The sequence below is a fragment of the Acomys russatus genome, chromosome 19 (genome assembly GCF_903995435.1).
Source record: "Acomys russatus chromosome 19, mAcoRus1.1, whole genome shotgun sequence".
Lineage (NCBI taxonomy): Eukaryota > Metazoa > Chordata > Mammalia > Rodentia > Muridae > Acomys > Acomys russatus.
Window position 1 is genome coordinate 65,416,384 of NC_067155.1, and position 27,941 is coordinate 65,444,324.

General features: G+C 53.2%; 1 protein-coding gene across 1 annotated transcript in view; it reads right to left on the reverse strand.

Moving 5' to 3' along the window:
- Window positions 1–27,322, reverse strand: part of Galnt9 (polypeptide N-acetylgalactosaminyltransferase 9) — a 68,600-nt gene extending 41,278 nt beyond the window's left edge. The window contains exons 1-2 of the mRNA XM_051161751.1: window positions 26,773–27,322; window positions 556–736 (exon numbers count right to left, since the gene is read on the reverse strand). Of these exons, the coding sequence (XP_051017708.1) occupies window positions 556–736; window positions 26,773–27,013 (422 nt within the window). The 5' untranslated portion in view covers window positions 27,014–27,322. The remainder of the gene's footprint in view (window positions 1–555; window positions 737–26,772) is intronic.
- Window positions 27,323–27,941: the final 619 nt, after the last annotated feature.

A 27,941-nucleotide genomic window follows, 5' to 3' on the forward strand; every position in this document is an offset into this window, starting at 1 on the left:
GCTTGTGGGAGGAATAAGACGGCCGCAGACTCTGAAGGACGGGTGAGCACTCTCAGACGCTTGAGGCTCACTGAGCAGCAACAGCACTCACATACCAGCAAGAGCTGCAAAGCCCAGCGAGAAGAACATGCTAAGCAGAAACCAAGGCCTCTAGCTCAGGGGCTCATGGACACCAGAGTGTCTAGTGCGCACGTGTGCATGTGCACGGCTATAGCTGGGCTCAAATAGATAGCCCAGCCACCTCCAGCCTGCCAGCCTCTGAGTCCGAAGGGACGAAGGGAAAGGGGACTGATCCCGTGGCTGGGCATAGCACACAGCAGATGGGCCAGAGAGATGGCGGTGAAGAGAGAGAGAGACAGAGAGACAGACAGACAGAGACAGAGACACAGACAGACAGAGACAGAGACAGACAGATTGGGGGGGGGAGTTAGGAAGACTGAGGGAGACAGAGAAAAGATACTGAGACAGAGGGACCAAGGGAAACAGAGGCACAAATAAGCCAAGGGGGCCTTAACCCTGCCTCCAGCCCTCGGATGCTGATGCCTGGCTGCTCACCTCTTGGGCCTGTAGTCTGGGATGCTCCTATCCAGGGAGATGCGGTCACTGAGCTGTGCATTGTACCCAAACTCCTCGAACTTGCTCTCGGCCTCTTGGCTGTCATCCTGCAGAGTGGCAGCCACTCCTCCCTGGCCCAGGCCACCTGGCCCCTCCACCAGCCCAATGGGCTTTGCAAGGCCTAGAGAAGACAAGAAAAGACAGGTCAGGAGGTCCTTGGAGTCGCTCCCAGCATGCGTAGCTCCTGCCCGGGGTGACCTGGGAGGGACTGGCTACAGTGTCTGCAGACACAAGGCTGGCAAGGTTGTGAGAGGACAAACGAGGGGAGTGCGAGCCAGGGTAGTGTGACCTCAATGTGGCACCACGATGCCCAGTGTAAGTCACTATGCTTCTGCCACAGAACTCCAGCCACACGGGAAGGTCCTCAGCTACGAGCCACGTGCCACTATCCGTTCACCACCGTAAAAGATTGTTCATTACAGTGACCTAAATGTTCTGGAGAAGATGCAGTGGCCAGACTCGAACCTCGCTTTGTAGACCAGGCTGGCCTCGAACGCACAGTGATCCACCTGCCTCTGCCTCCCAAGTGCTGGGATTACTGGAGTGCACCACTATGCCTGGCTTTGTTTCTGTAATTTTTCTTTTTTTAAGGTTTATTTATTATGTATGCAGTGCTCTGCCTGCGTGTACACCCAGAGGGTTTCTCTACTCAGTAATACCCCATTTTAATTGTTCAAAGACGGAGGAGATGACGTTTGGGTACTGCTGAAGGGTATGCATCAAATACAAAATAAAAAAGTTAGGAGACACGTCACTGAATCCACGTGCTTATTTTTATCTCAATATTGCATCGTATTTAAAAATCATGCTTTAGACATGGTCTCTCCTGTAACGCAGGTTGGTCTGGAACTTACTATGTAGCCCTGGATGGCCCCCTCCTGCTCCACCACCAATCCTGGCAGAATCCTACTGTTTTTAGACACACATTATACCTTGCCCCTTTCACCCTTTCATTCTGAAAGCTAACCCCCCACCTGCCCCCAGGAAAGACACACAGGAGCTTCCAAGGTGGCAGGAGAGCAGCCCTGATGCTCTGACTCAGAGCACGTATCCCCAGACCCTGCTGCCTGGAGGGGGTGCTGGGGGCTGTTCAGGGGTTTCCTTTGTAAAAGCAAAATACACAATTGATGAACTAGCCAATCGATGCAGAATACATCACTGTGCTCACTTGCCTATAAACTCTGTTCTTCAAAGGATGCGGCTCTTGGTGGCCTGCTGCATCCTTTCCATACGGCAGCCAGTGTATGGGCATTGTAGCCGTGGCAGCCATAACGATGGCTTTGTGATCCAGGGACGAGTCCCAGGGCTCCTCCGTGTGAGAAATGAGTGGAATCTGTCTCCACCTCCGCCTACATCCCCTACACCGCCTTCCCCCGATTTTCCTCAGCTCTGTTGTATTTTTAGTGATGCTGGTGGTTGCCCTTGTGGCTTTAAGAGAAACACTGAAGGCTCATTTCTGGGAACGTCAACTTTAGCCATGTCCCTTGATGTCCAGTGTGTAAGGTGAGGAGCATACAGGCGTCTTGCCCCTGGTGCCACGGTGTTCCCCAAGGTTGTCCGCAACAGCCCTGCCGTGCTTTGCAAACACAGGCAAGATTCCATCAGATTTTAAGACAAGATCAGTATTTATCCTGTGAAATCACATGAACGAACAGAACTCGCTCTAGAACTCACCTGGATCAAAATGTAATTCCACGGCCATGTGTGGAGGTGCATGCCTGTAACCCTCGCACTTGGGAGGCAGAGGCAGGTGGATCCTTGTGAGTTCTAGGCCAGCCTGGTGTACAAAGGGAGTCCAGGACAGCCGGGGATGTTATACAGTGAAACCTTGTCTCAAAAAACCTCAAACAAAACAAAACAACGCCCCCCAAAAAAATCTCAAAATATAATTCCTTCATTAACCAATCTCAGGCCACGTAAGGAAGAATTTTTATCAAGGCAATACTGATTTCTATTGCCAGTGTTCTAAATTCCCAAAACCACACACACTTTGGTTGCTTTGTCCTGACCAGCAGTCTTGCTCTGGCATGGGCATGCAAGTGTGGTAGTGACGGTGTTTGTCGCTCTGCAGCCATGTCCACTTCCTCATTCTCTATAGCACCCCCAGGTCACGGTGTCAGTGAGCACACTCAGGCAACATGGCTGCAGGTAGCTGGCTTTAACAAGTTGATGGCGGGGCAGGCACCAGCCTTTCTCAGTGCAGCAGGGGCGTGTGGTACAATCACAGGCAGCCCTCAGCTGCCATCCCTGGAACCTTTCTTACGCTCAGCCTGGGTAAGGCTCTCTGATTTTGTGAATTCCATGTCTCTTTAGATCTGGGACTTGCTTTTGTTGTTGGCTGCCCTGGACTCACTTTATAGACCAGGCTGGCCTCGAACTCACAGCGAGCCACCTGCCTCTGCCTCCCAGAGTGCTGGGATTAAAGACGTGTACCACCATGCGCGGCAAGGAACTTGCTTTTTATTTGACTGAAGAATATTACCAAATCATATTTCAGAAGCATTGTGTGGAAAGAGAATTTTCTAAGCTATAAGACAGCTGGGAAACTTGTTTTTTCCTCCCTGGCAGATAACTTTGCTGGATATAGAATACCTACCAAGCTTCTCCCTTCACCCAGTTCCGGGATTGAATTCCAAGACAGGAGACCTTTTTCCTTCTATAGGTACTCCCTGTCATTCATATCAACTCTGTCTCTGTGGCATCTGTCTGTCTGTCTGTCTGTCTGTCTGTCTGCCCATCCGTCTGTCTGTCCGTCCATCTGTCTGTCCGTCCGTCTGTCCCTCTGTCTGTCTGTCTGTCTGTCTCTCCCATCTGGAATTTATTGTGGTCATGTTCAGCCTTCAGGAGACATTTCATTCTGTTAACTGTGAGATTATATTTCTTTCTGCCTTTCAGCTCGTTCTTCTGTAATTACCTCTAAATATTTCTTTTTATCTTTTAAAAATATTTTTGTATTTTGTTTTATTTGTAGCTATGTATATGTGTGTCTGCCTGTGTGGATGTGTACCGTGTGCGTGCAGTTACTCCTGGAGGCCAGAAGAGGGCATCAGATCCTCTGAACCTGGAGCTACAGGTGGTTGGGAGCCACTGGCCGCGGGTGCTGCATCCTCTGGCAGAGCAGTGACTCTTCCTCCTGCTAACATCCCTGCTTTGTTTTCATTCTCCGAGACCCTCAGACTACCAGCTTGATTCTTTGTCACATCCTCGTGGCTAAGTAGCCACCTATGGTATGCTCTCTCATTACAGTATTTTGAATCCTGAAGAACTGGTTCTTTCGCTCTGCCGTCCATGGCCGACAGCATGCTGTCTCTCTGCTGGTGGCTGAGCAAGCCGACTCCTGTCCCTGGAGATCTGTCTGTACTCACACAGCCCCCTGGCATGACCTCCACAACCCTTGGAGAACGGGTGAGGAAACACAGTTACAAAACAGCCCAGACAAGACCTCCTTCAAGCTGCTCAGTGGAGGTGGGGGAGGGGACCCAGGCTAGGCTCCTGCTCAGGCACCTCCACTGTCTTGGTGGCTCTGCTGGTCCAGCCCCGGCCCCCACCACAGGATACACCTCACATCTTACCTTCCTCAGAGAAGTCTTGTATATTATTTTTCTCATTGCTGGGACAAAATACCCAACAAAAGTGATGTAAGGAAGGAAGGACAGATCAAGGTGGCAGGAGGATGAGGCAGGTGGTCACTCTGCATGCACAGTCAGGGAGCAGCGAGGTGAGATTGCTGACGCCTGGCTCACCTTCTTTTTGTTCAGTCCAGGACCCCGGCCCATGAAATGTTACCCCCAGTCAGCATCAGTCTTCCCATCGTAGCTAACCTAACCTATAAATTATTTCGTGGGCAAGACCAGGCAGGCCTTTGTCTCCTAGGTAACAGGAGGGGAGTGCAAGGTGGTACCTGTTCTTCATCAGTCCTTAAGGGCACACCTGTTCCTTCATCAGTCCTTAAGGGCACGCCTGTTCCTTCATCAGTCCTAAAGGGCACACCTGTTCCTTCATCAGTCCTAAAGGGCACACCTGTTCCTTCATCAGTCCTTAAGGGCACACCTGTTCCTTCATCAGTCCTAAAGGGCACACCTGTTCCTTCATCAGTCCTTAAGGGCACGCCTGTTCCTTCATCAGTCCTAAAGGGCACACCTGTTCCTTCATCAGTCCTAAAGGGCACACCTGTTCCTTCATCAGTCCTTAAGGGCACGCCTGTTCCTTCATCAGTCCTTAAGGGCACGCCTGTTCCTTCATCAGTCCTTAAGGGCACACCTGTTCCTTCATCAGTCCTTAAGGGCACGCCTGTTCCTTCATCAATCCTTAAGGGCACACCTGTTCCTTCATCAGTCCTAAAGGGCACGCCTGTTCCTTCATCAGTCCTTAAGGGCACACCTGTTCCTTCATCAGTCCTTAAGGGCACGCCTGTTCCTTCATCAGTCCTAAAGGGCACGCCTGTTCCTTCATCAGTCCTTAAGGGCACGCCTGTTCCTTCATCAGTCCTTAAGGGCACACCTGTTCCTTCATCAGTCCTAAAGGGCACGCCTGTTCCTTGCAGTTCACAGAAGATGTGGGATGGGAGCATTGTTTCTAGGGAGAGTCACACCTCGACTCACCTCTGAGGCTGTGAGGTGTCAAGGCATACTGGTCAGGGGCTACCAGTGGAGGGGGGGGCATCAGCATGAGCAAAGCAAACCCCAAAACCAGCCTGGGAGCGGGGCCTGAAGTCAGAGCTACCTACCTGGGCCTCAGCTCCCTCACAGTTCTCTGGGCTGGAATCTGTACCTGGTACAATGATTGAAAACTCCAAATTGGATTTTTTTTTCCTTTAAAGAAGATCACTCTGGCACCTCCCCGCCGGGATCCTGGCCTCTCATCTTCCTGCATCCGCTCAGATTCTATTTCACAAAGATTTCTTGTAAAGAGATGGAATTGCTTGATCTCACCAGGAAACGTAGGCGAGCCTGGAAGGACACGGAGATGACCTCCCTGTGATGGAAAAGTCATGAGGCCAGGCTTGCCATGTTAACAGCATACAGGGCTGCCTATACTCTGAGTCCTGCAAAAATCCATGCTGAGCTGAGCAGGGCCGTGGGACTTTTGGGCAGCAGCTGTGGGATTTCCTCTCCAGGCTCCAGACACAGTGGAGGGGCATGTGGGTTCAGGGTAGGGGGGTTATGGGGTGCTGCTGCCTCATTCCTTCCTGGTTCCCAGGACCCCCAGCTCCAGTGAGCAGACAACACACACTGTTGTGGGCTGAACTGCATCTTCCGAATGTGTTTAGAGTCAATATGTTCAAGTCCTGATTTCAAGGGTCATGAATGAGGCCCAATTTGGAAACAGATGTCATTACAGTAAAATGAAGTCACACAGGGTTGTGTGGCGCTCGCTTTAATCGCAGCACTCGGGAGGCAGAGGCAGGCAGATCACTGTGAGTTCAAGGCCAGCCTGGTCTACAAAGTGAGTCCAGGACAGCCAAGGCTACACAGAGAAACCCTGTCTCAAAAAAACAAAACAAAACAAAACAACAACAACAACAAAAAACCCCGAAGTCACACAGGGTGAAGCTGGTCCCCAAGTCTAGCATGGCTGGTGTCCTCAGAACTAGGGAGTTCGATGTCTACTGTCAGGCTGTAAAGTGATTAAATAAATACATTAGTGAGGGGAAAAAAATCTTCAGTGGCCGGAAAGTGCTGGGGGCAGAGTGAGGGCAAAAGTGAACTTAAGGAGAAAGTCATCTGTGTACAAGGTACAAGTAGAGCTGGGGGCACACGCCGGGGACACCTGGGACTTCCAGCAGGTGGAAGGAGTGGAGATGCTTTCCCCGGAACCCTGAGAGATGAAACCCGCTGTCTTCTTGACTTCAGAGCCTGTTGCTTGAGCCGGTCTGTGGTGTTTGCCGCCCAGCCACAGCCTGTACCGCACGTTGTCACTTGGACCTGACCCAGATCTGCTGGTATCTAGGGGCAGGAGACTCTGATGTGTGGACTGTTCCTCACATAGGGTGACCCAGGGTTTCCATCCCAGGGGGCTTAGCTGCCCTGTAGTTACCTGCATGCGCGCGCACACACACACACACACCCGTGTAGGAGGTAGAGACTAGAGACATGCTTCCCTAAAGCATAGCAGTCCCCGAATGGCACGCTTTCTAGTTTCCAGTCTGAAACCTCCCTAGCTGATAGATGCTGCAGCTTGTGCGCCATCCTGGACGTCACGTGACTGTATGAACCATGGAAATCCACTTTCTTTAGCCCAGCTTTAAAACATCTCTTACGTCTCTCCTAGAGGACAAACAGAAACCAACATCCTGTGAGTATGACGGCCGAGCAGTCTAAGATCAGGACTCCCACTCTCAATCCGGGGTCACCTTCCAGGGACCCGGGGGGCCCTGCAGAAAAGATGGGTCCGCTCAAGTCTCAACGCCACTGTATAACGAGCCCAAGCAGCCACCCAGGCACAAATGTCCTCAGTGGAGAACTAAATATCAGCAGCGTTTCATCCCAACAGGCGGAGCATCAACCAAAACACAGCATCTTTGCTCCCAGTCTAGACTACACTAGAAGAAGATAGCCGTAAGAGGTCAGCTTTTTGGCGGACACTCGTGGGGGATGACTACCATGTTTCCCTCACATCAGCAGGGAGACCCTGAGGGCACACCCAGACTTACCCAAGGGTCCCATCACAGAGGGAAATCAATACCCACAGTTCAGTGCCCCACGTTATTTCTGTTAGACTGTGGCCATGGTGAACACAAGGTATGGATTAAGTTCACATTTGCCCTCCTCACATTCCTGCCACTGGAGATTCTTTTAAAACTTTACTTGGTCTGGGTGGTGGTGGCACACGCCTTTAATCCCAGCACTCAGGAAGCAAAGGCAGGCGGATCTCAGTGAGTTCAAGGCCAGCCTAGTCTACAATGCAAGTCCAGGACAGCCAAGGCTACACAGAGAAACCCTGTTTCGGAAAAAAAAAAAATCTCATGAAGAGTCTGTGAGGAGAGCCATCCCATAACCATGGGCAGGCACATGCTGTCCTCAGGAGACTCAGGGGCAGGGAACCAGCTGTGGTGCAGACTGTGGTAGCCTATGAGCGCCAGCTGTGGGCGCCAGCTGTGGGTGGCAGCTGTGGGTGGCAGCTGTGGGTGCCAGCTGTGGGTGGCAGCTGTGGGTGCCAGCTGTGGGTGCCAGCAGTGGGTGGCAGCTGTGGGTGCCAGCAGTGGGTGCCAGCTGTGGGTGCCAGCTGTGGGTGCCAGCTGTGGGTGCCAGCTGTGGGTGGCAGCAGTGGGTGCCAGCTGTGGGTGCCAGCAGTGGGTGCCAGCTGTGGGTGGCAGCTGTGGGTGCCAGCTGTGGGTGCCAGCTGTGGGTGCCAGCAGTGGGTGCCAGCAGTGGGTGCCAGCTGTGGGTGGCAGCTGTGGGTGCCAGCTGTGGGTGCCAGCTGTGGGTGCCAGCTGTGGGTGCCAGCTGTGGGTGCCAGCTGTGGGTGGCAGCAGTGGGTGCCAGCAGTGGGTGCCAGCTGTGGGTGCCAGCTGTGGGTGCCAGCAGTGGGTGGCAGCAGTGGGTGCCAGCAGTGGGTGCCAGCAGTGGGTGCCAGCTGTGGGTGCCAGCTGTGGGTGCCAGCTGTGGGTGGCAGCAGTGGGTGCCAGCAGTGGGTGCCAGCTGTGGGTGCCAGCTGTGGGTGCCAGCAGTGGGTGCCAGCTGTGGGTGCCAGCTGTGGGTGCCAGCAGTGGGTGCCAGCAGTGGGTGGCAGCTGTGGGTGCCAGCTGTGGGTGCCAGCTGTGGGTGCCAGCTGTGGGTGCCAGCTGTGGGTGCCAGCTGTGGGTGCCAGCAGTGGGTGGCAGCTGTGGGTGCCAGCTGTGGGTGCCAGCTGTGGGTGGCAGTTTCCCACCTCAGGTCAGCACAGGGACAAGCAGAGTAGAGTGGGACAAGGCATTCTGAGAAGAGATCAGGACATGGTAGGCCAGAGGAGGGTGTTCTTAAAACCTCGAGAGGTTGGTATGGGGAGGGGGGTACAATGGGAGGTTGGGGAAGGGGCTTGATCCTCAGCAAAGGGGCTACAAGCCATGTGTTCCGGGTAGAGCGGGGGCAGGGAGACTGTCCAGTCTCACACATGGGTAAGTCGCTGGGGTGACTATGGCTGGGGCTCAGGGACTGTGAAGGGTGATAGGTGACCAAAGTAGGCTCTCTGTTGTAGGGAGAGGGGATGATGGTGTCCCTGAAGGGTTGGGGCAGCAGGGGGGAGCTAGACATGAGGAAATGAGGCTTAGGTAGGGCTTTTTTTAAGCCCCTGGGAAACAGCAGCTGGAAGGCAGAGGGACTTTGATGAATGAGGTTGGAGGCCAGCTTAACACTGAGACCTGGCTGCACAGAGAGGTAGCTCTGCTCAGGAGCGGGAGGGACACTCAGAGCCACCACAGAAGTGACTAAAGCAAACACAGCAGCTGCCCAGCTCTACAGACCGCCAGGGCAGAAAAGCCTCACAGCTCTAGCAGGCCCCTCTGTTTTTCTCATTTTAATTTCTATTTCAATTGTCTCCTTCTTTCCAATTTATTTAATGACTGTGTGCTTTCCCTAGGACCTTAGGTAATATAGTTCACTTTAACTTTAGTTGTTTTTCAATGTATTAATGTAAACAACAAAGTTAAATACAGACTAGGCTGAACCTAACACTTTTTGTATCATTTGGTTTCTGAGCATTTTACGATGTTCAGTATCATAGCCCTTCCTGCTCTCAGGAGATTCAGAGTTACGGCTTTATGTGAGCATGCATAAAGTACAGGCATCGCTCTTCTAGAGTCTACCAGCTGTGTTCTGAGAGGAAAACACGATCTTCATGGTGAGCTGCAGTTGGGGCTTGCCTGTGGCCTAGCGCAGGCTCAAGTTTTGAATTTGAGGGGATTTGTTTGTTTTTTGAGATAGCCAGCACCCCTGGCTGTCCTGGAACTCACTTTGTAGACCAGGTTGTCCTTGAACTCACAGAGATCCACCTGCCTCTGCCTCCCAAATGCTGAGTTTGAAGGAATGTGCTACCACACCTGGCTCAGGCTCACTCTCATATTTTTTTTAAAATTTACATTATTGTATGTGTGCGCACATATATGCACATGTCCCAGCACATGTGTGGAAGACGAAAAATTTTTAGGAGTAAGTTCTATCCTTCCACCATGGGGCTTCTGGGGATCAAACTCAAGTTCTAGGCTTGAATGCAAGTACCTTCACCCCCTGAGCCATCTTGTTGGCCCTGCAGGCTCAAGTCCCGCGAACAGCCGCATAGTTCTAAAGACTGCAAGTCTTGTCACTGAGCTCATGTTTGACTTGACAGAGCTGAGAAGTTGTCCCTCGCTCAGTGCCCCAGATGGCCTGTTTCTTCTCTTAGCAGCCTTGGCTGTCCTGGACTCACTTTGTAGACCAGGCTGGCCTCGAACTCACAGCGATCCACCTGCCTCTGCCTCTCGAGTGCTGGGATTAAAGATATGAGTCACCAACGCCCGGTTGGGTGTGAGACCCTTTACACAAGAGGATGACTCGGTCTAGAAGCCGATGGCAGGCAAGGGTGACTCTGGGGTTGAGGTGTGATTTGAATTAGTTTCCATGCACACCTCTTCAAGCTGCACTCAGAGAAAAATTATGGCAGAAATTTTAGGATAAATATGCCATTCATTGTCACGCTAGGGACCACATACGGTGGTGAGGACTGGGGTTGATGGCTACAAAAGAGTCACTAAGATCTAACCAATGATTAGCAGCCAGAATGGAGACTAAGGATGCCAGGTGATATAAGACTTCAAGAAATCGCCGGGCAGTGGTGGCGCACACTTTTAATCCCAGCACTCAGGAGGCAGAGGCAGGCAGATCGCTGTGAGTTTGAGGCCAGCCTGGTCTACAAAGCAAGTCCAGGACAGCCAAGGCTACACAGAGAGACCATCTTGAAACCCCCCCGAAAAAAAAAGATTTCAAGAAATCATCAATATATAGGTTCCTATCATGACATAGTTTGGAAGGAAAAGTGGTTAACAGACAAATATGGAACACACAAACATGTGTGCCAGGCTGGGTTTGGCTAAGTACTGGACTCTGGGAAGTTGTGTGTGGCTGGGTGCAGCCAGAGGACTTGGTGTATATGATTAAGTCCGGCAGATTGAGGAGGTAAATCTGTTTCACCAGGGAGTGGGCTGGGGCCTGAATGCAGCGACAGGTGGTACAAAATCTATGTGATATCCAAGCAGTCCCTGCAGCAACAGAGGCACAAGGTAGGGATGCTGGGATGGTGGAGGGCTCCTCAGGAAAGCAAGGAGCAGGGAGAGACCAGCCTGGCACCTCTGCCGGCGGCGGGGCTTCCAGACACCTGGGTTCTAGTTCAGGGAAACCTACTTTGGGCTTCTGCACTCCAGGCATTCATTTACGGCCATTTGTTTCCACAGGCCCAAGAACAGGGACAAGCAGACCCCAGATGCTGATGGCTGCAGTCCCTTCCAGGGGACCCCTCTACCCTGAGGCACCCGAAAATAGCTACAGCAGGGCTGGGTGTGTGAGAGCAAGGCACTTCTTATAGGCCTGGACCAGAAGAGAGAGTGGCTTACGGCTGCACGGTGGCCAAGGGTATGGTTTGTTGCCTCTGGTCTTATTAAGTGGGTCTGTGCGCTTTGACATGGGGCCAAGAGAGCCTTCAGAGCAAATTATTTCATCAGTGGCTTACAGAGAAAAAGAGCAGTGTGACGGAGTAGCAGTCAAACGTGGAGTGGGCAGCGAGGACCGAAAACAGCACTTGCAGGCCTATCCGCCAGGCGCAGGTATGTGCTGGCTGCGGAGACTGCTTAGAAATCTGCCTGCTGCCACATTCAGGGCCCTTAGGCTCTCAGTTTAAGTGTGGACACCCAACCTCTTTAGCAGATACAGTAATCCTGGTAGCTTGGATCTGCTTCCTGAGGGGCAGGACTGGGCTGCCTGACCCACACGAAGCAGCCCGGCTGCTCCTTGGGAGCCTGAGTGGTACCTTAGACTATAGATATAAATAACTGTCCCTCAAGGGCCGCAAATGTGGCCTTGTCTGAAAAAGGGGTCGCTGTTGAAATCATTAAGTGGGGGTGTGGAGATGACAGTGCTCTGGATTAAGAAGCTCCAAATCCGGTACCCAGTGACAGGCACCGCCAGTAGGCAGAGAAGTGTGATGGCAGCAAGGCCAGGCACCCTGGATATCTAGAACCATCAAAAGAGAGAGAGGTCAAGGGAGGAAAAACTACCTGTGCCTTCATCTTGGTGCCTTGCAGACTTGTCACTTTTTAGCCAGCCCCAGGAAATAAGAAATAAAAGAAAGGAAGTAACAGGTGGGGTGCTGGTGATGAGGTGTAGCAGCCTTGGCTCTGTGACCATTTGCCTCAGGCAGAATGGTTTGAATGGCTCTGGTGAGCCCCTCACCTCTATGAGGGCAGGCAGGAGCAAGAGACATGTCTAAAGACTATACCCACCACCCTAACATGTGAGCTTTGCATTTTATCCACAGATCTGTGCCCTTTTCCTGCTTGGAATTAGGGCTCGACACTTGGGGTGGGAGCAGCCATGGTGTGAGCACCAAGTGCCACGCCACAAGGCAGGGATTCAGATGGTGCTGGCGCTGGAAGACCTCCACCGTCCCTCTGGAGTCCTCGTGCGACAGATGGCCAACCACGACGTAGGGATGCCCCTTAGCTGCGGTTTTGAAGCATGCAAAGACAAGAGCCTCTGCGTGTCAGACCGAATGCCCTCCTGAAAGGCAAGGGACCAATGCAAGGAAGACAAGATCTCAGCATAGGAAAATCCAGGGTGCCAACTTAGCAACAACAGCCCTGCCGAGAAGAACTCAGCTGGTGTCTCCTGGCCAGGCAAGAGCCCCCGCAGGAACACAAGTGCTGCCAGCTCCCGCCACGCCCCAGTGAGCGTCACTGCCCCCAGCAGAGTCGGTTCACACTTGGCCAGCCCACGTCTTCCGCACAGAGTACCTGGGCTCGTGGGCGGCTGTGATTTCTTCCAACTTGGAAGGCAGTGTGGCCCTGGAGCTCCCTGCTTCTCCTTGAGTCAGTGGCTTCCATCTGTCACCGCGGCATCAGCCAACGTGCTGAGAGAAGAAACAGCCTTGAGCACCCAGGCTGCCAACCACAAGCCCACCGCGGAGGAAGGAAGGCCTCTGGGATGAAAACCGAAGGTGTGACGGCAAGCAAGTCCTAGGGACGGCTTCACCCTAGCTGTAGTCTCAGCCTGGCATCACTCATGACACCCAGGGCCTTCAGTACGCCCAGAGAAAGGACTCATTGTCACCCAGGATTCCATAGTGGTCAAAACAAACCGTGCTCACTGACAACAACTAAGAATGAGACAAATAGCAGAACCAACTTCAAAAAAGCAGCAAGCAGGGTTGGCGAGACAGCTCGGCAGTTAGGAGCACCATCCATCTCCCGGAGGATCCAGGCTTGGATTCCAAAACCTATACGGCAGCTCAAAACCATCTGTAACTCCAGCGCTAGGAGATCTGACAGCACAGGCACATATGCAACACACAGATTCACATGCCCACAAAACACCTATATGCGTGAAATAAATAATTTTTTAATTTTTAATTAATAAGCATCTGATGACGTAGCAAGAAGCATGTGACCTAAAAGAAGGCAGTGGAGCAGGCGTGTGGGACAGGGGAGCTGGGTAGCACTTGTACTTTGCCCTGACAGGGGCTCTAAAGACTACAAAACTGGAAGAAATCGGCCAGGGTCATTTTAGCTCTACAAAGCCAGGTGAGAGGGAAACCTCTGTGCCCCACCATACATGGACACAGTTTCGGCCTCAGTGACCCTGAGGGTAGACTAAAGGTGTGGCCAGGAGAGTCCTCAGGAGCCCAGAGAAATAACCTTGGTCCTCTGCAAGGGAATCTCCCCATCCTCACACTCTGCAAAAAAAACATGCCTGCAGATCAGATCTTACCACAATGGCCATGGGCCGTGCAACAAGGCACACAGACAGACAAGACACTGCGAGTCTCGCAGGAGCAATGGGGGCTGGCATCAGACAGCAGTCCTCATCTGCCCTTGGGCCTCGCAGGTACCATCTTTGCCCAGCAAGCAGGGCCCCACTGTCTGCAGTGGGGAAATGGCCGTTGCTACCTCCCAGGGTCTACACACGCTTCTCTCGTGTTTCCGAGATGTTGGCTGTCAATCTTGTGGAGTGTGTGGGTGGAACAAGAAGACTAGGGACAAACAGAACATCCCTCCAGCTCTCCTTGCTCCTCTCTCTCATCCCACCCCCCTACACCCCCCGAATGCAGAGTGATTTAACGTGCCTGGCTATTCATTTTGATGATCACAAAGCACAGATAGTGATGACAACCCCCGTTTGCCTCTGTGGATAATGTCTCATACGGCTCCAATTTCATCCACTCTCTCCAAATACAACGGCTCACTTCATTATGGTTAGGTCTTTTAAGATTCCCTGGGGACCCAAACTAATAACAGGTTGTCAATAGCACAGACCAATAGCCTTAAATGATGAGGTCACTGACATTTTGCAGGATATAGCAGTAACTGGGAAATGCCCTCAGAGACTGCGTCTGAAAAATCCTCCCGTGGAGTGGCTGGAGTGCGGGATCTCATGGCTCTCCCCTACGCTGTGAGCCCACAGATGCCACACAGCTTCAACACACAGCAACCACTGCCCACAAACCCCGGTTAGGTCTAGTGATCATCAGTGGCAAAGACAGGGTGGTCTAGGACGATCTCAACAGTGACACCTGCGTAAAGTGATGACAGAAATCACAACACGGCTTGGTGGGTGAAGGCACTTGCTGCTAAGCCTGACCTGAGTTGATCTCCAGAACTCAGATGGTGAGCAGAGACCTACTCCATCCCTGGGGTGTCCTCTGACCCTTACGTGTGCGCATAGTGACCGCATGCATGTGCATGCACACACATATACACAACAAATAAATAAATGTAATTTTTCCAAGGAATAGAGGAGGGAGGGAGGGAGGAAGCTATGACCAGGATGTAAAATGAATAAATAAATTAATAATAATAAAAATTTTAAATTCCTTCTTACTATAAGAAGTGGACGATATGACATCTAGTCTTGACCCAACCAGGTCATGTCTCCTTGGTCGGGCTCAGTGAGGCATGGAGGGAGGTCATGCCTGGGTTCAAACCCCACCTCTGCCATCACGATCTGTGAGGGCCTTTGGATGGCCTCCTGTTGGGCAAAACAAGTTAAAAACAAGCGTGTCTGTGGGGACGAAGAGCGCACGCGCGCACGCACACACCCCTTTGTGTTTACAGCAGTTTGGTTTACACTTTGTTTGTTTGGTGTCCCCTCTCTTATCAACTTTAACCCTGAGCCCTTGCTCAGAAATGAGAGAAAGTGGGTGACTTGGAACATGTGAAGTGAGGTTGACGTAACCCTAAGACTTTCCCCAAAGGGGCCAGCACTCAGCAGTGAGGATTCCGGGCATCGTGTGAGAGTCCAGGAGGGTCCAGGCAGCCTCCTAGCCCAGCCTTTCTCACCCTTGAGATCTGCTGAGTGAGCCAGTGGTTTCTTTTGTCTCCCTATCTCTCTCCATGCTAGGAAAGGCCTGGTAGTAGCAGAGCCAAGCCCCATGGCCATGCAAAAACACCTCAGGACAGCAGTTTAGTCTGGCGTCCTCAGCAGCCCCTGGGATCCTGGCCGTGAAGAGCTAGTGCCACAGCTTAAAAGCACAGACCATGGGGCTGGAGAAATTGCTCAGTGGTTAAGAACAGTAACTGCTCTTCCAGGAGACCAGAAGAGCCTGGTTTGGTTCCCAGCAACCACCTGGCAGCTCACAACCATCTATAATTCTAGTTTCAGGGAAGCCAATGCCATCTTTTGGCATCTTCAGGCACCAGACATATATACAGGAAAACCACTCATACACATAAAATAAAAATGTAATTAAAAAAAGAAACAGACCTCACCTCTCCACCTTATAGACTGGTGGTCTCTGTCCAATAAAACCCAGTGTTCCCACCTGAGCAAAAGGCTCATTCTGAGACATCCCTACTTGAAAGGAAACGCACATTTTAACACATATCTTTAAAAACTATCCCGTCAGGCATGGTGATGGACACGTTTAATTCCAGCACTCAGGAGGCAGAGACAGGCAGATTTCCGAGTTCAAGGCCAGAGTTCCTGGACACCAAGGGCTACACAGAGAAACCCTGTCTCAAAAAACAAACAAAAGGTCTAGTGAGAAAGAGAGAGAGAGAGTGAGAGAGAGAGAGAGAGACAGAGAGACAGAGAGAGAGAGAGAGAGAGAGAGAGAGAGAGAGAGAGAGAGAGAGAGAGAGAGAGAATTTGCAGTTCTCAACTGTTTCTTGATGCCCTGGGGAAATCCTGGAAAAAGCGCCGCAACAGCAGCCTGCCTGGCAAACTCCCCTCAGGGAGCTGTCCAAGGTGTTAGTGCGCCCTGCCCTCCCCTTGCTCCTGTCCCAACTCAAGGACGAAGAGTCCTGCCTGGCCCTCTTGTCTTATCAAATGCCCTATCTTTTCCAGCTGTCCCAGTCAACGCTCAGTGCACACTGTGTCCTTCCATCTTGCAGGCATAAAGCCCCTTAGCCACAGGGTACGTTCACCTGTGCTGAGCTGGCTCTCAGGAGGAGTGTCTGTCCTCAGGGGATGGTTTTGGTTTTCACACCCGAGACGTGAGGAGAATTAGTTCCTAATATTAGAGTCAGGACCAGGGATGCCTCCCAGCCATAGAGCAAGCAACACTCGAACGTCACGCACTGCGTCCTGCACTCTGCTGTGGCCCAGGTGTTTTCCGGCTCTAAGAGCAGTGTCCCCATGACCTGGTTCCCCACTGATCACACTTCCTGCTCTTTTCTGGCCACTCCTTGGGCCACTGCTGCCCCAGGTCATTTGCACTGGTTGGGTCTGAGCGCGCTGCCCCAGACACTGTTACCTACCCTTTCTCTCATGCCAGGCTTTGCTGAGAGGTCGCCGCCATGCAAGGCCCTCTCTGCCAAGGCCTCCTACCCCTGCTTCAGCCTGCTGCTTATCTGCTTTCTCCTGGACACTGAACAGCCTGTATGTGTTGCTTCCTGGGCAGCACAGCAGCAGCCCCTCTCCCCAAAACCGGGCATGCCCACCCCAAAACTTGGGAATGGGACTCAGGGAGAAGGAGAGCAGAGCGCACAGGTTGCTGACTGGCTGCACTAATCGTGGGTTTACAGTGTGGTCCTGGGGCTTTGGAATTGGAATGGGGGGTGGCAAATGGAGACAGCAGTCTTCCCACGGCAAAGATAAGCGGGGGCTGTAGGCCCAGGAGAATGACCAGCCCCCCACAAACCAGTCTAGTTCACACCTGGGTCTGAGCCTACGCTAGACACCAGACAGTACCCCTCTCTCTCTGATGCTCTGGCCCTCACCAGGACGAGGAGACCATGGAGCTCCCAGCTCGCTCTCCTTGGGGCAGCATCTTGTACCTTGATCATGGCCAGGAGCGCGTTGGACAACGGGTGTTATGCAAAGATAAACAAGACTAGGTGGACAGCTTCAGTGTGGAACTCGTCTGGGCAGAGCCACCCAGAGGCATGATGGAGGTAAGGAGGTGACAGAACACACACTGGCTGACCTGCTGCATGTACCTTCAAGAGGGTACTCAGACCCATACTATAGTCTAGTTTGTGTGTGTGTGTGTGTGTGTGTGTGTGTGTGTGTGTGTGTATACACATATATATATATATATATTTGGGGTTTTTTCAAGACAAGGTTTCTCTGTGTAGCCTTGGCTGTCCTGGACTCCCTTTGTAGACCAGGCTGGCCTCGAACTCACAGCGATCCACCTGCCTCTGCCTCCCGAGTGCTGGGATTAAAGGCATGTGCCACCACGCCCGGCTTTAGTTTGTATATTCTGAACAAAACATATTACATCTGTCTTCTTGGGATTTACTCTCATTGATTGTATAGAAATTTGAGGAAAATTTTATTGGGTTTACATGAGAAAAAAATGAGTTCTGCTAACCATACACCTTTAACAGTTGTACAGTGTCCCATTTGAAAGTCACGGGTGCTGAGCCGGTCTCCAGTATGAGCCCAGCCCGCCTTGCTCCCTCAGGCCTGCGTTCTCATAAACATCAGCACATGGACAGAGCAGCCCTCCCTGCCATCTGTCCTGGGGATGAGCTGCCTCGGGGGCAACACTAGGTCCCAGAACTGATGCTACGGACCTCCGGGAAGAGCTCACAGAGGGATGTCAGGTGCCCCTACCACACAACTCTGCATGCCTTCAGGGCCTCCGTGGCCCCCACCAGTGACCTCATGGGCTCCATCATCACGTGGCGAGGAGCACAGTGTGCTGTGTCCCACACACCTGACAAAAGCACCGGCCGAATGTGTAGCATATTCAAAACCACGATTATATTTTAGTTCCCTTCCCAGGTGCAGCAGGTGTGAGTTTACGTCACACTATTTATCACAACTGGCTATTGTTACTTGCTTCTCTGCCTCTGTGGAAAAACACGTTTCAGCCACATGTGGCGTGCCCTTGTGGTTGTACACTTTGGTCACGTGACTCCCCTTAGCCCTCAGAGTATTAACTGCCTGAGGCCCTGAATAGTGGCTATTGCATGAGACCAGTCCACTCCTACTCTCCCAGGTCCCTCCTCCTCTAGAGCAGCAAACACTCAAAATCTAGATACACTCCATTCATGGTCCCCACTTCCTGGTCACTGTCTCTCAGACAATGTGTTGCTGCCAGTGAAAGACAACCCGCATCATTTGTCAAAAAAAAAAATATATATATATATATATGTGTGTGTGTGTGTGTGTGTGTGTGTGTGTGTGTGTGTGTGTGTGTATACTAGTGAATAGAAAATGAAAAAAATACAGCAATGACAGCCAGTCACACACAAAGTGAGAGAGAGAGAGAGAGAGAGAGAGAGAGAGAGAGAGAGGTGGCCTCTTGGAGGTCACTGGGGAGCCAGGTCTGGAAACTGCCACCACAGGGTAGACAGTGCTGTTGTTGGCTCTGCCTGGGAGGTTGGAGATGGCAGCGGCAAGGAGGCATTGCCCACACTGGTGAGGGGTGCATATGCCACAGAGTTCCTTCCCTACAAAACATGTGGTAAGGCTCCTGCCTACAATAACTCCTTCAGTCCCTACGAGGCTCCCACATCCACTACACGAGGGAAGAAATTGGAGCTCAGAGAGGCAGACGGCGTCCACAGGGAAAGGCAGAGCTGGCCAGTGGCCACTCTTAATGAACACAGGGGAGCTCAACCAGGCAGGGCTTCCCTGGGGACATAGCTGGAGTCGCAGCTGTGAGGGGCCTTCCTCTGGCAGATGGTGGGATCAGGGACAGTGTTCAACATCTCACAATCCATAAACCAATAAACTGGACACATTGGACACCTGGGACAAAGCGGCTGGGCCCTGTGCCTGGGGCGCTGAGTTTCGAAGCCCTGGCTGGTGTGGACCACCAGATAAACACCCTCCCGAGTGACCAGAGGGACATGCCAGCTCTTGGGTTGCCTAGGAACCTTGCTCTTTCCCCCTCTACTAGTCAACAGAAGCATCATTGGCCAGGTCACGCTCATCTGGTCTGACACATCCAAGAGAAATCATGAATGCCTTTCAAGGCTGGGGCAACATCCACACCGAAGTCCAGCCGTCAGGGCTGAAGAAAGGGCTCAATAGCTCAGGGCACCTTCTGCCCTTTCAGGGGACCCAGGTTCAGTTCCTAGTACATCGGGTGGCTCACAAACACCTTTGACTCCAGCTCTGGGAATCCAAAGTCCTCTCTCATGCACCCACTCACTCACATACCAAACAAAATGATTGAGGAAAAACAAACAAAACAAAAAACAAACCAGGCATTCCTCAGAGCACTTCCTTTGCCATCCCTCTCCCTGAGAACCTCCCAGAAGCCAAGGGACGCAGCTGATACCTGCTGATCTAACAAGCCACTGAGGAGACCAACATGGGCTCTGGCCTGCCTCCTTGAGGACACTTTATACAGCACTTTGGCCCTCCCCTCACTACTCACTAGGGCCCTCACCACACCATAGGGCAGCAGTTCTCAATCTGTGGGTCACGACCCCTTTGGAAAACCTCCATCTCCAAAAGTATTTACATCATAATTCATAACAGTAGCAAAATTACAGTTATGAAAGTAGCAACAAAAAAATAATTTTATGGTTGGGGGTCATCACAGCATGAGAAACTGTATTAAAGGGCCGCAACGTTAAGAAGGCTGCAGGAGGGCATTTGCATCTACGGACAGTCCTGTCCCCATGGGAGTTCTTTTTCTTTCTTTTTTTCTTTTTTGGCTTTTCAAGACAGGGAGCAGGGCGTGGTGGCACATGCCTTTAATCCCAGCACTGGGGAGGCAGAGGCAGGCGAATTGCTGTGAGTCCGAGACCAGCCTGGTTCTACAAAGCAAGTCCAGGACAGTCAAGGCTACACAGAGAAACCCTGTCTCGAAAAACAAAACAAAACAAAATTAAAAAAGACAAGGTTTCTCCGTGTAGCCTTGACTATCCTGGACTCACTTTGTAGACCAGGCTGGCCTTAAACTCACAGAGATCCACTTGCCTCTGCCTCCCGAGTGCTGGGATTAAAGGTGTATGTCACCACAGCTGGCCCCATGGGAGTTCTAAGGAAGGCACTGTGCCTTTCTCCACTCCTGGCAGATTCCAGAATCCTTTGCCTTGTGGCCACACGGCTCTGTCTCTGCCTCTGACCTTAAAAGCCATGTCCTGTGTCTTCTTCCTCTTTTTTTTTTCAAAGATTTCTATTTATCACTGCAAGTGCACATGCGCGTATAGGTGACCACAGAGGCCTGATGAGGGAATCAGAGCCCCCAGAGCTGGAATTACAGACAGCTGAGAGCCACCTGTAGGCACTGGGAACCAAACCCCAGTCCCCTGAAAGAGCAGCAAGTGCTCCGAACTGCTGAGCCATCTCTCCGGCCTCTGTTTTCCTCTTCTCGTGGAGACAGATGTCATTAGATTTAGGCTCACCCCAGACAGCACAATCCCGTCTTCAATGTCTGCAAAGGTCCTTCTGTCCATATAAGGCCACATTCTAAGGTTTTGGGGGATGTGAATTTTGGAGGACTTAGTTCAACTCGTGTCAAGTGGCATCTCCAGTCCCTCAGCTGCCTGCTTGCTCTGTCACTCACTCCCTTCACAGCATCATCCCTGCTGACAATACTTTACCCAGGCTCTGTACCCACCCTGTGCTTCTGGGGAGGTCACTCTGTTTGGCTACAGAGGTGCGCGAGAGGAGTTGCTGCTGGCTGGCGGCGCCTGCTATATTTTGAGTGAATGGAGATTTTTCAGCACCGTGTTGGGCATCACCAGGCCCCTGCCAGTACAGGGTGGGCTTACAGGGCCCCCGCCTGGAATAAGAGCTCATATATTCCTCTTAGATATCTTCAGAGGCTGCCTGGTCCTTCACTGGTGTGAGCATCCGTAGAACAGGGATCTGTTTGCTCGGCCAGCAAGGGCTACAGAACAAGAGCCACCAACCAATCCTGGGATGCGCCATGGAGGAGGAGGAGGCAGCAGACAGCTTGGGAAGGTACTGATGACCACTGTGCCCTGTGCTACACTACAACAGCGTCTCCCTCCGAAAAACATCTGAAGTGATGTGCAAAGCAAGCCTATCCTTCTGAAAAAGTTTTGTTTTGTTTTGTTGTTGAAACAGGGTTTCTCTGTGTAGCCTTGGCTGTCCTAGACTTGCTTTGTAGACCAGGCTGGCCTTGAACTCACAGCGATCCGCCTGCCTCTGCCTCCCAAGTGCTGGGATTAAAGGCATGTGCCACCAAACGTGGCTTAAACTCTGACCCTCTGGAAGGGCCGTCAGCATCCTTAACCATTCCAGCCCTCACCGCATGTCTGTGGAGGCAGACACAGTAAAGACATCCATAGACTTTATTCTATCTAGTTTCCATCCAGTGAATGATAAACTGTCTTTTACAATTCTGTAGTGCGCCGGTAACAGACAGAAATATGCTGTTAAGTCAGATTGTAAACATAATCGACCCATGCACGCCAGCATACCCCAAGGCTGGGGCCGCCACCTGTGAGTTCTTCCCTACAGTCAGCTCCCCACCCCCTGATCCAGCCAGGCCAGGTCCACTGCTCACAGGGAAAGCCCACGGCAATGTGCTTCACCTCCGTGTCACACGGAGGCTCCTCACAGGTCCCCACACAAGTGTCATCAGGACCTGTGATGAAGACAGGTGCCCAGAAGACTACAGCCCACCTGGGAGGAACAAGGCAGAGCCAAATGGCCTCCAGCTGAAGAAACGAGAACTGCAGCTGCTCCAAGAGCTGTGCGCCAGCGTGCGGCAGACAGCGGAGACAGAACGGCAGCCATCACACACTCTGAACCTGCCCAGCTGGGAGCCAGGGCCATGCTCCAGCGGGACAGTGGCTGTTTTGTCACTTTTTGTAGTTATTTGTCAGTAGTAGGCAAGCTGTAAAAGGTGGAAGGGTGGGTGGAAGCCAGACAATACAGTAAATTGCGGCTATTTTCCCAGCTGCCATCGCTCTTGCCCCTTGGGCGGGCCACACATGACCCATGCTCTGAGAAGGGTAAAGATCAGTGGGTTTGGGCTGAGGAGGCCGCCTGTAGCCAGCAGTACGCCGCTTTGAGAAATAAAACATGCAGGAGGATAAGAACCCTCCTGCCACAGCCATATTCCCTGCAGGCAAAGCGTCCGTGTTTCTCCAGTGTGCAGGGACGCTCCAAAGGGGCCCTGTTCTGGAAGCTAGTACTCTCAGATCACCAGAGGCTCAAAGGCGGCAGTCCCCAGGCCCACACCCTCCTCCAACTGCCTGACACCCTGTGCTTGGTCATCTGCATAACAGAAGTAAATAAAAGATGGCTGCCCCTTGTGAGGACACCCGTGATGTGAGGTACGCTCACTGAACTAAGCCTGTGTTCTACCTGCACTCGGAACAAATGGCCGTTGGTAGGCTAGAGATCTGGGGCATGTCCTGTCATGCCTAGCACAGCAACAGATGGGGAGCTGTCACATTCCCCAGCCATAGCATCAAGCCGTCCCTAAGTCCGACACTTTGCCTTAGGCTCAGTCCTCACTTCTCTGAAGCTGGTGGTTTCAAGGAAAAACCACACCATTGCTTGACCTCCTTACTCCCCCACACCCTGGCCTCTGCTCCAGCTCCCAACACAAGATGGCTGTGAGGACTGGTGCTTGGCTGCCAGGAAGGTGACTCAGAACTCAAGTCCTTTGCCAACTGCCTCTAGCCCGTCCATCTTAACCCTAGATGAGGGCTCTTAACCAGCTTCTCAAGCCGTGCACACTGGGAGGCTTGGGCTGCAAGGGCACACTTCTTGGCAGGAAACAGGCAAGGCCTGAGTAGCCCGGGATCGCAGCATGAGCTCACGGCGCGTTCTGCATAGCTCCCACAGCAGGGCGCACCTCACACCCTATACACCCCCTTCACCCGAGCTGCCTCCTTTGAATCTTGACAGCTGTGCAACAGTGTGTGACCTCCCACAACACTTTCATTCAGCGTTTCTGCCACAAAGCATGGCCGTGGAATGCAGTGCCCTAAAATAAGCTTATTCTCAGCCATGAGACACCGCCGCATGCCTTGGATCCCAGTGCCCAAGGCAGAGGTAGGTAGGTGGATCTCTGTGAGTTTAAGGCCAGCCTGGTCTATACACTAGGGAGAGATGAAACAACCAGGGCTACATAATAGACAGACCCAGGCCGGGCGTGGTGGCCCACGCCTTTAATCCTAGCACTCGGGAGGCAGAGGCAGGTGGATCACTGTGAGTTAGAGGCCAGCCTGGTCTACAAAGCAGGTCCAGGACAGCCAAGGATACACAGAGAAACCCTGTCTCGAAAATCCAAAATAAATAAAAAATAAAAAGCTCTTCTGGTTCTCAGGCCAGGCGTGGTGGCCCACACCTTTAATCCCAGCACTTGGGAGGCAGAGGCAGGCGGATTGCTGTGAGTTCGAGGCCAGCCTGGTCTACAAAATGAGTTCAGGATAGCCAAGGCTACAGAGAGAGACCCTGTCTCAAAAAAAGAAATAAAAACAACAACAACAACAACAACAACAACAAAATCTTCTGGTTCCCTTTTGTACTTAACTTGAACTCGTGATGATGTCGGACCCTGCTTGTTCTTCTAGCGGCTGCCACCACCAGCTTCCTAATACAACCCTGGAGAGCCACCTCACTTCCTGGCTCCTCGTTTTCCTGCCCCAACCAGAAGACCAACTACAGCTTTGAAAGTTTCCACTGGAAGGTATGATGAGCGCACATGGGCTGGGGCAGCACAAACTGAAGGGGATTAACAGGAGCATGTGCTCTGATTTTAGAAACGACCCTTCAAGAGCAGCCAGCAGCCCTACTGTGCCTGTCGTGCCTTTTTCCTCCTCAGGTCACCAGGTACATGGGAGAAGAGGGGACCACCTCTGAATTCAGGGCAAGGCCTGGCCGCCCTGCCCCCCAGGGTGTGAGACCATGGGCCAAGTGGTCCCCTCCACCACACAAAGCTTTGAGCAGCAGAAGGCTTTGCCTCCGCTCTGCTGAGGCTTCACGCAGACTCAGAGGCGGCAAACCCAGCACATACAAAAGCCCCAATACTCCCCCCCCCAACCCACCCTGCCCCCATTGCTAGGGGAAAGGGTTGAATTCCCAGCATCGGACTGGAGGCGGCACCAAGCTTGGAGGGTTTCAAATTTACTGCTCCTGAGAGCCCAGCCAGCCGCTCGCACAGCCGTGGGCACCAGGCTTTATGTGCAATTTAAGGTAGTCAGAGGATGAGTTTTCCCCATAAACATTTTTCTCTTGCCTTGAGCGCTGAATTTAGAAGCACTTCTCAAGCACATGTAAGAGGGGCCAGGCGCCCTTCCCCACAAAATGCTTTCTCCAGCCCCATGAACCCACACCACAGTGGGGTGCTGTGCCAGGGTCAACAGACATGCCATGAGGAGAGTGGCCGTCTGCCCACATCAGAGTACCCTCCTGTGCCTCTTGCCTCAAAGAAAGAGACTCCTTTTCTTATCTCCCCAGCTGGGAGAGAGTTCAAAGAGGAGTCCAGGCCCCGCAGATGTAAGCAATTGCTCCCTCTTAGCGTTGAGGTAAGCATCAGATAGAGACCTCCGGCGGTTGAACCCACATCTCTAGGATCTAAAACAGAGCAAGCTGTGTCAGGAAGAGCAGCCTCCTCCTCCAGGAAGCTCTCGTGGCTTTCCTCCATGCCTGCACTCAGAGGCCTCGAGCCAAGCCCGGAGTGGGGTCACAAGGTATCTCAAGTGACTTCACTCAAACCCCACACTCTCCCCAAAGGAGCCCACCTGAGACCAATGCTTTGTTTATTTCCTAGGACAAATGTTGAGTGACAACTTAGCTTAGACTCTACTAAGTGTGGGAATTAGAGAGGAAGGTGAGGCTGTCTCAGCACGGAGAAGGGAAGTGGAAGAGGCAGGGAGAAAAAAAGGGAAGGGGTTTAGTGAGGGACGGAGGAGCAGGGTGGAGAGAGAAGCTGGCAGGAGCAGGGGAACAGGGAGGAGAGAGGCTAGAGGGAAGAACTTCATTCTGTCCACGTCAATGTCAAGAAAGTCGACCCCAGGTCCCAGCTCTTTCTTCCACCAAACACTGGCCCCTCTTGTCCTTGGGGAGCTAGGGAAGGGAACAGCTCATGAGGCCGGCTGGCCAGCACGGTATTACACAAGTGCGAATGGTGCCAATGTTTTTATATAACTCTCCGGTTCGCCCCATAAAACAGACCATAACACCCTGGCAAATACACTTCAATAAAGATCCGTGCTATTACGGGACCCAGCGTCTTCCAGAAGATGAATCATGCTGGCGGCGTGGCCAAGCCACTGCTTCCAACTCAACTTTCTTCCTCTGTCCCTTCAGCTGAATGGCTGACAGAGAAGCCACGGAGCCGGGCAGGACTGCCGTGGGTTCCAGAAGCTCTGCAGGTGGCGAGGAAGCCCCCAGGACGTTAGGGTTTTGTTATCTGAGGATGCATGTGCCGCCTACATCCCCAGATGGCACCTGGCCCCTCCAGGCTGTGCTCAGAGGTGTGCCTGGAGCCCAGTTCTCCCGGGAGACCCCAGATGACCTCTACACAGCAAGGAGCCGACCTACGACCTGAGCCCTGCAGAAAATGCCCACCCAGCCTAGCCACTGCCCACTGGAGCCAGTTCCTAGTACTTGCAGAAAGAAGTTTGCCGGGGGAGGCACACAGAACAGGAAGCCTGCTGGTGCTGCAAGCTTGCACCAACTGTCTCCTTCCTGGAACCCAACAGAGGTGTCCTTGGGGACAGAGAAGGTGCATCCACCCCGCTCCCAAAATGTAGATGTTCTATTCCCAACTGCCTCTGTTGAGCACCCCTCTCCTCAAAGAAAAGCAAAGAGCCTACCAGAAGCAGACACTTTCATGCATCAGGCATCCCCAGGCACTGTGACCTCGGTCCGTGTGAACACTTGGCCCCTACCCCATCCCTGCCAGACACTTGAATCGAACTGTGCACACAGCACCAGTGGCGTTTTACACTTCTCCCACAACAGAACTCTCTGTGGGAGACCTGAGCATTCTTGAAAGGTGGCTATCCAGGTCAGAGGTCACAACTTTAATAGACAGGCCACCCTCTGCGCCCTTCAGTGAGAAAGATGGGATCAGCCGCTTTACAGGGGCAACAGTCCCTCCCTCCTCTGTACCTCCAGGGAGAGAGGAGTGAGCAGAAAGGTTCTCTGGGTCCTTCCTGTGGACCTGGGTGTTACCTCCACCTTCACTCTGTAAGGTACCCCTGGTTCCTGGCTGTGAACCTAGGCGCTGCCTGGAAGCACCTCACTGTGGACCTAGGCATTGCCTGCACCCCTCACTGCCCTCCAGGCAGCTCCTGAAAGGCTCTTCCTGGAGAAGTTTTGAGTTCTCTTGGGGAGTAAGTTTGGAGGCATTGTGGGGGAAGGCAGGGAACAGTTCTCAAGTGTTCCCAGGATGAGTGGATGGTGCAGTCACCCTATCGCTGTCATCTGCCAACGAAGGCCTCCCAGCATTCCCACTACCTCTCTTATTCCCTCTCTGCAGGACCCAAAGCAGCTTTCACCCAGGACCCTGACAGATATCATGGGTGTGGGCAGCCACTCCTGGACACAGTAATGTCTTGACACGGGACCCTGCCTTCCCCTCCATCGCGCGGCTCACCATTCAGCTGGTTGTAGACCACCTCCTCCAGATGGTCCAGGCGCTGCAGGATGGCCTCTCGGTCCGCCAGAGCACTCGCCTTGGAGAGCCGATTGCGCATCCGGCGGTCAGCGCCTCGCACGACCTGCACCAGCGCCTCAGAACGGTCCTGCAGGCGGCAGTACACCGAGAAGAGGATGATGCCCACGAACACCAGGATGTTGACGGTCAGCAAAGTTTTGATCTTCCTGGCCACCGCCATGAACGCGGCTCGGACGGGGCCGCCTCACCCGCCGGGCATCCCCGGGGCCCCGGGGCCGCAGGAGCCTGGGAGCGGCCGGCCGCGGTGGGGACCATGGGCCGGGCAAGGGCGGGAGCTGTTCCTTCAGCACCGCCGCGCGAGCTCCACGCGCCAGGCCGCCGCGACCCGCCCTTCTCCAGCGCGCAGAAACCGTCCGGGGCTGCAGACACAGGGCGCCGCCCGCATAGTCAGCAGGGCGCCCCCGCCGGGAGCTTCCAGAGCCAGGAGGCGGCGCGAGGCCTTGGCTGCCGCGTCCCGCTCGCTCCTGCGCGCCCCGCTCCTGCGCGCCCCTCTCCTGCGCGCCCCAAACCACGGCGCCGGTGCGCAGTGACGCGGCCTGCGCTCATCAACATGCACGCGGCGCCCGCTGCCCCGCCCGCCGCCCCAAACCGATCCCGCGCTCCACCCCTGGCCAGGATAGGCCCGCGTGGAGCGAGGCCCAAGGCGCCGCGCCACGCAGATCCTCGGACCTCCTTCCACGCCCGGGCTTATCTTAGTGGATAAAACCCACACTTGACCCCTGTGGACACGGAGCCTTAGGAAACGCTGGTCAGGGCTGGGCTGTGGGCGCACGCCCGCCCGGGGTGTGGTGAGGTAGGTGCCTTTGTGCGCACAGGAGTGACTCAGAGCCACCTCGATATGCCTGCCCACCGCGCCTGGCCAAACCTGATCTGATTGGTCGCCTTCCTCTGGGACGAGGGATCAGAAAGGAGAGTAAGAGTAAGCTGGAGAGTGAGCAACCCTATTGCAGCATCAGGCCAAACAAATGACGGAATTTGCCCAAGTCCTCAGAGCTCAGCTGCACGCTCAGCCGAAAACAACAACAAACAACACCTGCCTCTCCGTCTCTAATTTTTTAACCCCAAACAGGCAGCTGTAGACGACGCCG